Raw genomic sequence first — 11755 nt, 5'->3', positions numbered from 1 at the left:
AGATGACATCATCGTTTATAGTATTGATCAATCTCTTTAAACCACTGGACCCATCTAGATGTTTGTATCCTCCATCGAATGAATCTTTTGCTACAAGAAATATGAAGTTTTCAGAATTGGTCATCAAATGCTTGATCAAGCTTACAAATGTCATTTTTATAGTTTGAGGTGTCAAAATGGATGGATTTGGTAAAGGGCTTTTCGGTATGGGTTGGGTTAGGTTACCCAACACACTAATTGTCCAAATTTGCAGGTTCTTCAAAGTGCTCTATGTATGAGGTTGACCTGATCGCACTCTCCAAAACATTCATATATATCTGCAAGAACTATAATGCTCGCTTACATAGATCTTGTAAGGTGTCACTAATGTTTATATTTTTTCTTATTAAAAATATCAGACGTTGGCTGTTGCAAGAATGTTGACGCCGACTAAGCCTGTTGGTCAAACTCATTGGGGCGATTCAATGGCCAATAATCCGATGCCTGCTATACATTCTACAGACGCCCAGTTCAAGGTCCGTTTCTTCTCTCCTGGTTTGGGTATTTCAAAATATATATTTTTTTTTGTATAAAAAGTTTAATTAATTCTATAATCAGACTGTAATGATTAGTATATTTCATAATACTCTATTTTTTTGCATAGAGGGCTTTAGGAGAAAACTCTTGATTCTTTAAGAATTAAAAATATCATTTTAGGCAAATTCAGACCCATTCTCCTTTGGGGTAAAGCATAAGAGGAGTTGACCTATTCATACTTAACTGTTTGAAAATTTGCATTTCTTATACACACTTTTTACTTATATGAATGGGTTCATTTTACCACCACCCAGGCACCCATTATATTATGTTCTTATATTGATAGAATTCAAAGTGGACCTACAGCTATACGTCGGAAACTTTATACATTTGACGAACACACGAACATAACCTCCCATACCCCAAGTCACAAGATCTGCTCATCGAACTCAATAAAACACAAGCATAAAGAATGGGCGAAAACTCACCAAGGCAACTACATAAACCAAACCTCAATGTCATAACAAAGCGTAACCACCACAACAAAAACCATTTTTTTTTTAACGGCAAATTTTCGCATCGAATACTATCATTTGCGACCCACACACGCTAGGTAGGAAACTCCAAGGATTGACCCGGGTTGCTTGGCAACTAATCGCGGGTTCCGGATTGCTTGGCAACTAATTGAGGAAAAATCCTGGAAAAACCTCCCCCCTTATCAGAATTGAACCCACGTTGCTTGACAACTAATCACGAGTCCCCCTACTAAAGCTTGGAAACCACTCGGGCAATGACTCCCTCGGTGGCCATGATATTATTATGTTGAAATAATCTCACACAAAATCCTTTTATATTAAAGACAATAATATATGTGTGCTTATTGTTGCTACATATTCACATTTATAATTCTTTTAATACAGAAACTATATTAATATATATATATATATATATATATATATATATATATATATATATATATATATATATATATATATATATATATATATATATATATATAGGGGCTAATCATTGGGGAATGGGGTAAATTTTAGTTTTTGTATCATCTGAAGTAGTAGGGATGTAAACGACACTCTGCTAGACTCGAGCTCGGCTCGTTTAAATTTCATAGAGCTCGAGCTCTAGATCGGCTCGGTTCGAGCCTAATATTTTAAGCTCGAGATTAACTCATTGATATTTTAGAAGCTCGAGCTCGGCTCTAGCACGACTCGTTAATTGCATAATTCTTACTTTTCTTTAAATTTTCCAATTTATATTTTATATATATATATATATTTTTTTTTTTTTTTTTACTTTTTATCTACATATAATAGTAAGATTTATCTATTATTCTGTTAACTATCATCATTGATATAATAGTATTATTATACAATTATAAGTTATTAAAAAATATAATATTTGGTGTATATGATGAAAAGTCGGTCCGGGAGCTTGTTTGAGCTCGAGATATGAAGCTTGAGCTCGGGCTCGTTTACTAAACGAACTTCAAATTAAGTTCAAGATCGGGTTCAGGCTCGTTTAGGCTCGGCTCGAATCGATCTATTAACAAGTGAGTACCTCAGCTCATTTACACCCCAGCGACATTATTCTAATTATGTCTAAAACTTTAATATTAAATGTTAAGATATTGTTGTGAATATGTTGGATTATGTTGTATCGATTATAGTTGTTGATATTTAGATTTATTATTAATGTTATTATGTTTTTCAAATAAAAAAACCACCTAAGTGGTCAAAGTTTTTCCAACAGACAGATTAGTTTTCTACATCTGCATAAAAAAAGAAATGTGACTTGTAGTTACTTACCTCCGTGCAGCTATGGTTGACGAGACGCCCACGCCACAATTAGAGGATTATATGTCATGTCATCATATATCATATCATATCATATATATAATTATAACACACATAAAATTTCCCTCTAAAACTTGTTTTGTTGAATGGAAGAAATAGGTTTGATGCGTAAGGCAAGAATGAAGTTTTCATGTTTGTGTGTTGTGAGGTGGGCTAATTAGCCAATACCTTGTGCTTTGATAGCATGGAATGGCACATATATATTGGTATTTGGTTGTTTATATAGGCCGACAAAAGTTTTATTTTATTTTATGAATTAAATCAAAATTAATACAAAAGTGCTCCGTAGAAAATAAGAGAGTGGGATTTTCAACAAAGTCAATCATGCACTGTGAGGGTCAAAAAAGATAATTAATTTGATGGCTTTTGAGCTTCTGAGTGATGAGTAATGGTGTAGTATTTGGCATCACATTTATTAAGATTAGAACATTCGTTAGGAGAGATGGAGTGCGTTGACTGTGTAGGTGTGAGTTGAAGTTTTTTACATGACATGACGGTGTGGATTGATAATGTAAAGTTATGATGACGTGGATTGAAGTGAGTGGAAGTGTGGTGTTGATTGTATGAGTGACGGCCAAAGTTTTACATCGGTCATAAAACAAAATAAATGTATGCATATAAGTTTAAGGGAAACACTCTCTACTACCAATTGGTTTTAGAAAAAAGAAGGATTCTTATGCTTATATTGTAGGACATGTTGTTGAACTATACGGTTCTATTAGTGGTATCAGAGCCAAATTCTAGCCTAGATGTGGTGGACGGCACAATAAGCACACCATTGACCGCACAGTTCGACGTGGCGCACCCCTCGGTGTCTTCAGCGATGAGTGGACCCAGCCATCGTTCGAGGGAAGGCCTGAGAGTTAAGTTTGAGGGGAGGTTTGTAAGGGTGTAAACTAAAGTTCCACATCGATCATGAGACAAAACAAATGTGTATAAATAAGTCGAAATCTCTCTACTACAAATTGATTTTAGAGAAAAAAGTGAACTCTAAACCTTATATTGTAGTATATGTTCTTGGGCTACACGATCATATCATTGATGTGTTAAATATGATTGATAACTTGAGTAAAAAAGAATAAAGTAAATATATAAAAAAATAAAATTTCCAACCACTCAGAGCCATCCAAACGCGTTAGTTTTCTCTTTGAAAATTCACCACGACCCACACCTCATACTTAACGCTATTTTGAGTAGGGATGGCACCCGCGGGTCGCGGATGCGGATCCATTGGATCCATCGCCCATACCCTCGGATTTTTTGTCAACCCGTCAACCCGCGGATCTTCATTATCGGATTTAATTTTGGATCCATCGCCCGTACCAGCGGATATCTGCGGGCTACGGATTTACCCACGGATCTTTTTCATAAATTAGTACTACATTCGTATCTAATTTTTTTTTTTAAAAAAGCTATTAATTTTATAAAGATAAACAATATTTACAACGTATAATGCACATTACATACAAACAGGCCCTTAAATTACATTTAGGCTAATACTTGAAAATGAAGAATGCATAAAAGAGACTAAAACACGAGCGTGACACATTTTAATGACTTAGCCAACCCCGGTTCTATTAGAAGCTGCACCAATATAAGTTAAATTACTCAAAATACGTTATACTAGTAGTCTAGTACTACTTGCACGCATCAAACTACTGGAATTTAATAGTGATCGATCACCAAATTTCTATGTTATTGTTTGAATTTTTTTTAAAGTCAATGAATATTACAATAATGTAAGGATCCGCGGATATTTAACGGGTGTATCCGCGGATTCTTCAAACGGGTGTATCGGATCCGCGGATCGGATTTTACCCGCGACGGATGTAATACATCCATCACCCGCCCGCGACCCGCTAGCGGGTACAAGATTAAATCCATCGCCCACCCGCGGGTAAAGATTTTTGATTTTATCCACCCATCACGGGCGCGGGTACCCGCGGATCTCGGATTTTTTTTAGATCCATTGCCATCCCTAATTTTGAGTGTTGCTTTTTGTGCAACACAAATAGCCTTAGTATAATTTTAATGACAAACTGTATATAATTAACTCTTGATAACTGTTTTTTTAATTTATTAAAAGGTGTACAATAGGTCAATAGTATACATTCTTTTTATTATTTACGGATCGAGTACTAGTTAAGTGGTAGTTAAACGAGATTTGCTGGGTAAATTGACATAATTTCCTAAACAATATTGATTTGATGAAATAAATTTGAAAACTAAATATAGAAGATAAATTTGAATATTAAATGATTTATTTTTGTTGTTGTTAGGATTAGAACTGATATTGGTACATATGTTCAAGATTCTATAAATAACGAGCTTTTAGGGTAAATTCGAATTAGGTGTGTTACCTTGCGGGGAGAAACCCCATATTTTGACATTGTTTGTGTTGTATACTTGTATGTTTATTTGATCAATATTGCAATACATATTCTTTGTTATTTCGCATTATTATATTATGTTTAGTTCTTTTGCTTGGATGGCGAACGGGTCCTACAGGTTTTAATGAATACATTTGTAATGGTAGACCCTACTAATTCAAGACATAACAATAAAATAGTTAAGTAAAAGAAGAGAGCCCACGTAATATATATTGACCCATCCATTACTTCTAACTTTACACAAAAGAACAAATACATGAAAAGTTGAAAGACAAAAATAGCCATGCATGAACACGACAACGAAAACCACAAACACGTACTGAGCTTAATCACTCTACTTCAACTGTATCCTCTTATTTTTCTAGTAACTGATTCAATTCTTAACTACTTAATTAATCAGGAACTCGAACTCGAACTCGAACTTTCGGACAATCTCAAAATCTCTTCCAAGTAATCAGCACCCAAGTCTTCAAACACAACCACATTATCATTATCATCATCATCATCCGACTTAATTTGTTTCCTTTTATTCCCTCGACCCATAGCTTTTTTCCTCATGGAATGGCTTCTCTTCAATGCTAAAACCGGTGAGCTACCTTCTTCGAATCGATAATTCATTGCTTGAAGAGACTCGTAAACCGTCTCAACAGGAAAGTTAAGAACTGCCATTGGACCTCTAGCAACCAATGCAGCTTGGTCATAAGCTAAAGCTGCTTCTTCAGGTGTATCGAATGTACCTAACCAAACCCTAACACCATGCCTTGTCGAATCTCGTATTTCGGCTGCATACTTTCCCCAACTACGCGGTCGCACACCTCTGTAATTATTCTTGTAAGGTGTACAAGATATAGTATCATTTGATAATGGACATTGTTGATCATGGTAATTAGAAGACTCGGATAGCATTCCGTAAAGAACCATTTCGTCTGAATCGTCTTCGTTAAAGGGAAGATATTGGTTTGAAATGTTTGTGAAGAATATTGAAGATTCCATGGATAATATTAAATGTAGTTTAGTGACCAAGTATAGTAAGCAAGTGTTTTAGCTAACTTGATATTAATTATCTAGTGATTAAAGTTGTTGGTTAAGCTTAAGAAGTGGTTAATTGCATTTATATAGGCGGATAAAAGTGGTTATTTTGTATGAAAATAATAGAGTGGTAAAGTAGAAAATGGGAGTTAGTGGGATTTTCAAAGAAATAGATGCATGCACGTGTGGGTCAAAAAAGTAGAATTGGTGGCTTGCAGTCTCATACTATCAAGACTTCAGTAGTACATTTGACTTCACTTGATAACTTAGATGGTTTCAAAAAATGTCTTAAAAATAAGGTGGTTAATTAGATGAAATTTTAATCTTAGAATAAAAGTTAATTAATTAATCAATTGAATGAAAAGGACTTGCGGGGCATAGCTCAACGGTTTCCCTCATGTATTTTGTATCATGGGATAGGGAGCGGTCATGAGTTCGATCATTAAGGATGACATGATTTTCTTTAAATCAATTGAATACCAATAATGGTGGTATATATTGACCCTATAGGGAGATTTTACTGTATTCGTTCACGGATCTCTACCTGAAACACTGGCCGAATGGATGTGTTTCCGGGTACCGTCGATCGGGTTCGGGTTTCCGCCCGAACGTGTGTGTTACGTGTAAATGATGAGAGTCGATGAAATAAATGATCTACCGACGTCAAAAAATCGTCGTTAAAATAAATTGAATGAAAATTAAGTTTATTTGAAATTATGGACGCATACAACTAAAACTTCTTAAATTAAACGTTTTACACATTTTCAAATAATAATATCAAGTATCAACTATTTGTAATAAAGAGTATGACTAAGGCTCTGTTTTTGGGTAGGTGATCACACCACTTATTGATCTATGTACACTCAATTACCTATTTTATCTCTAATTATACTCACAATAATAATATAAGTTTAACTCTCTAAGGGCATAACTATGATTTATTAGATAAAAGTGTACATGGATCAAAAAGTGGAGTGTGAGAATCACCTCTCATATTTTTTTACTATATGGTACTGTGTTTGTTAGTATTTTTCCCCCCAAAAATAAGATAACTATATAAACATTGGCACTTTCATGAAATTTGAAAGCGACCAAATCGAGAGATACAAGGAAACATTACACAAGCCTTAAACTAGAAACCCCATGCAATTGAACTACCTAAAAGGTATCTCAAACGAAGGCTTACCAAAACAAAAGAGTAAACCACAACACTTAACCGAAAGAAACAAAGCAACTAAAATAAATCACGCATGCTTGCATGAGTGGTCATCGAGTTGCCCAATAAAGCACACCACCAGGGTTCGATTTCTGACTATGCCAGATTGTTCAGAAAGAAAATGTGACCAGACGGTGCGCATAATGTGCTATTCACGCGGTACCAGGTCTTGCGCTCGAGAAGCTTGATTACCCGAAGTTCACCCTCTACGGGGATCCAATGTACTAAAATAACAATAAAAAATGCTAACCAATCAAAAAGCCCAAAAGATGAGCTAGAAACATATATAAAAAACAAACGGGCATCCAACATGTCACTTGCCTCGCCCCTTGTATTTGTTAGTAGGGTTAAAGCTACAAATAAGCTATATATTTTCTCAAATGTCCCGATGTCAACTATATACCCATTTTCGTCTCACTGTCGGCCATATACTTTCAAAAGGTGTACCAATATAAGCCACTATATTTTTTTTACATGTTAAGAAAACAATTGATGACGTGACTTCTAAGTAGTCATGATACGTCGACGATATATCAGAACAAAAACTGGAAGTATAAAGCATCGAAACAAAACTAAAAGTATATGACCTATATGTAGTCATATAAAATGAAAAAAAAAGGTTAAATAATTAACTCTACCGGTTCAGTGGATAACCGGTAACAAAAGGTTGACATTGGTACACTTTTGAAAGTATATAGCCGACAGTGAGACGAAAATTAGTATATAGGCGATATCAGAGCATTTGAAAAAGTATAGCCTATTTGTAGCTTTAACTATTTGTTACTATTAGCTTAAGGATAAGGATGAGATATATCCACCATCAATTTTACTTCATCTATCATAAATTATGCATTAATATATTGTACTGTATAATATATTAATGTACAATTATGATCGAGGAAGTAAAAACAATGTTGGATATATTAATGGCCAATGACCGTGAGTTTGGTTTCGGTTATCTAGTTGATCTGGAAATAATAAATGAAGTGTGCAGTGGGAGTGTGGGACACTAATTTTCTAGTAGGGCTGCAATTTTGATTAACTTTTATAATATGTGAAGTGTGAACACACAAACCACATCATTCCATGCATCTACAAGTAAAAACACAATTTCAGTCAACATATAGTATGTTTGCTTTATGTCATTTTCAGATGCAGTAATATTGTTAATTACGTGCAGAGAAAAGTTTTAAATTATTAAATATCTTTGTTTAACCAGTCACTTTACTTTATAAATCTGTTTCTTATATTGGTTGTTTGAAGGTTTGATTAGCATAATGTACTGCCAATCGGTCTTCATTTTTACTGCAGTTTTTTATTTTTGTAGTTTATAGTTTAAGTTTTATGTTCGTAGTTTATAGTTTATGTTTTATAATTACACTGTATAATGATAATAATTAATAGTTATTGTATCACTAACTCTGTTTCACACTAATTCGTTTATCTTTTATGTTTATACTATTTATTTAAAATCACAAAATGCATATCATTTTGTACATCATATATAGTAATGTTTATGGAACAATTGTACACATGTTAACGTAATTACGTAAAAATATATACATGATTTTAGTTGTAACTTTCAGGTTTTCTGAAAATATTTTGCGATTAATTTTAGTTGATATCAATATTCACTTGCGATTGCACAGTAGATATTAAAATCTTACTAAAAAAACGTTGTGCATTTTATTTATTGCTTCATGTGCTTTTTGTTTGATGAACTTTTAACTATACTATATAAATATAAATATATATCAAATTGTTTCACTACATGAATGTTCATTATCTTTATTTATATTTTATACTCACTATATATATTTATATTTTATACTTAAACCTTCACCGCCCACATTAAATACTACATTCATTCTGTGACAACAACAAAAAAACAAACTAATTCATGATTTTCTTTAGTAAAATTTACTGGGTAAATATTAATAAAAATAATAAATGAATCGCGACTTTTTTTTTTCATTTTGTGACAAAAAAGAGATTAATTCACGATTTTAACTATATAAACTGTAACCGAACGTTTATGCATGAATTTGATTGTCAAAAAGCTGAAAGGCAAAACATGCATGCATATGCTGATATGCATGACAACAAATTAGAAACCTCAATAAATTAAATTAAATTAAATTAAATTAAATGCACATAATTGATTAATTAGCTAGCTTAGTATCTTTTAATATTATTTCAAGAATTGGAACTCTCCGATAAACTCAAAATCTCTTCCAAATAATCAGCACCCAGATCTTCAAGCACCACCACATTATCTAAATTCTCAACATTGTCATAATAATCTAACTTCATTTCTTTCCTTTTTTTCTCTCTAATTGCAGCTTTTCGTCTCATTGTATATATATTTTTCAACGCCAAAACCGGTGAACTTCCTTCCTCAAACTTATAATCCATTTCTCGTAGTGACTCGTAAACCGTCTCTATAGGAAAATTAAGTACCGCCATCGAACCCCTGACCGCAAATGCAGCTTGATCATAAGCTAAAGCAGCTTCTTCAGGTGTGTCAAATGTACCCAACCAAACTCTAGCACCGTTCCTTGTCGAATCCCTTATTTCGGCTGCGTATTTTCCCCAGCTTCGTGCTCGTACCCCTCGGTAGTTAATCTCTTCGGGAAGAATAGAAGATGGAGTTTGGTACGAGGATTGTTCTTGAGATGACTGGTCAGATAACATTCCATAGAGATACATTTCTTGTGAATCGTTTTCGTTAAACGGAAGGTGTTGGTAATTTGAATAGTTGGAATTGAATGAAGTGTCCATGAGTTGAATATGTGTTTTAGGTTCTAATTTGAATGATAACGAGATGAGATGATAATTGGTGAAAATATTGTATGAGAAGTTAGCAAATGATGATAAGTTGATATTTGGTGGAATTTGGACAAGAGGTCATATATATAGGTGGGAAAAAAAGTTGAAAATAAGGAAGTCAGTGGGTTTGTCAAAGAAGAAAATGCACGTGTGTTTGGGTCAAAAAAGCAGATTAATTTGGAGGTCAGACGCCAATATAAGTTTTATCTTTAGTGTTTTAAACCAAGGCCGTTGGGTCTATGCGATCGTTGTCTAGTTTTGATGACTAGCTCATCTCAATCCCGTCTGGTTTTTTAACAAGTCGGTCAACGGTCAAAAGTTGAATCAAATACAAGAAAAGTGAATTAATGTTGGTCAAAATTTCGATTAAAACCAGTTAAAAGTCGGTTAAATCGATCTAAACAGACGTAGTTTAGTGTTAAAATTTTGTATTATATTAACGATAATAGCGATTATAGATACAAACTCGTCAACGAAGGTTTTTGGCTTTAAAATATGTGTGTGTAAATCAACGTCAGTCAACGTCCGTCTCGATATTGTCTCCACGTTTTAAGATCCCGACCGTCTCGACCCTGTCACGCGTCTTTTTCAACCTTGGTTTTGTCTCCTTGATGATATTTATCTTTATTTACCCTTTATGTTTGGTTACTAAGGTTGTGTGACAAAACAAGATTATTAGATGTTTGAATTGTTTAAATTCTGAATAATTTAAAAGTTTTGAATATATATTTGGTTTTGAGTGATAATAACCATAAAAATGAATAATTAGATTAACGTAATTGTTTCATATGTGTTTTGGATATAATATAAGAAAGATATTAATTAACCAAATTCGAGGTGCTGAATTGTTAAAGAGTAATTCAACTCTTGATGGTTAAACATATATTTCTCAACGTTCAGTATCATTTGTTATTCATGTGTCACAATCACAATGAATGATGATCAGTTCAACATTAATTCAGTATTCAGTTTTGGATTATTCAATTAAGAGGTATTCAAAAACATCCTAAATTTTTTCTTGTCACGTTAAATTTATCTTATCTTGACTAAATTACTAAAATCGTCCCTGTGTTTGTCAGTTTTAGTCGTTTTAATCCCTATTTTTACAAAGCTGCAGTTTTCATCCTTAAATGCAAAAAAACGTCTCAAAATAATCCTTCGTACTAACTTTAGTTAACTATCCGTTAGTATTTACCGAAAATTCAACTTGAATACGAATTGTGCATCTTATATTCATATCCGATCAGCCATGACCACTCTACAGCCTTCTATGGAATCGAATAGTGACCAAAACATTTTCGATTTTTTATTTCTTTTTATTAATAACTAATAATTATGAAGTATGTGAAATGTCCCGTTCTTATTGATTAAAAACGTTCCATATTAATTGATTTCGTTGCGAGGTTTTGACCTCTATATGAGACGTTTTTCAAAGACTGCATTCATTTTTAAAACAAACCATAACCTTTATTTCATAAATAAAGGTTTCAAAAAACTTTACGTAGATTATCAAATAATGATAATCTAAAATATCCTGTTTACACACGACCATTACATAATGGTTTACAATACAAATATGTTACATCGAAATCAGTTTCTTGAATGCAGTTTTTACACAATATCATACAAATATGGACTCCAAATCTTGTCCTTATTTTAGTATGCGACAGCGGAAGCTCTTAATATTCACCTGAGAATAAACATGCTTTAAACGTCAACAAAAATGTTGGTGAGTTATAGGTTTAACCTATATATATCAAATCGTAACAATAGACCACAAGATTTCATATTTCAATACACATCCCATACATAGAGATAAAAATCATTCATATGGTGAACACCTGGTAACCGACAATAACAAGATGCATATATAAGAATATCCCCATCATTCCGGGACACCCTTC

At 33.3% G+C, this 11755-nt stretch overlaps 2 protein-coding genes across 2 annotated transcripts; both read right to left on the bottom strand.

Annotated features, from left to right (window-relative positions):
- Positions 1-5173: 5173 nt before the first annotated feature.
- Positions 5174-5770, bottom strand: LOC139896024 (ethylene-response factor C3-like). Its single transcript, XM_071878602.1, has one exon. The coding sequence runs from the start codon at positions 5768-5770 to the stop codon at positions 5174-5176; it is 597 nt and encodes a 198-aa protein (XP_071734703.1).
- Positions 5771-9218: 3448 nt separating this feature from the next.
- Positions 9219-9803, bottom strand: LOC139896023 (ethylene-responsive transcription factor 1B-like). The gene has a single exon (XM_071878601.1). The coding sequence runs from the start codon at positions 9801-9803 to the stop codon at positions 9219-9221; it is 585 nt and encodes a 194-aa protein (XP_071734702.1).
- Positions 9804-11755: the final 1952 nt, after the last annotated feature.

The sequence above is a fragment of the Rutidosis leptorrhynchoides genome, chromosome 3 (assembly GCF_046630445.1).
Source record: "Rutidosis leptorrhynchoides isolate AG116_Rl617_1_P2 chromosome 3, CSIRO_AGI_Rlap_v1, whole genome shotgun sequence".
NCBI classification, from domain to species: domain Eukaryota; kingdom Viridiplantae; phylum Streptophyta; class Magnoliopsida; order Asterales; family Asteraceae; genus Rutidosis; species Rutidosis leptorrhynchoides.
This window is presented reverse-complemented; position numbering and strand designations above follow the sequence as displayed.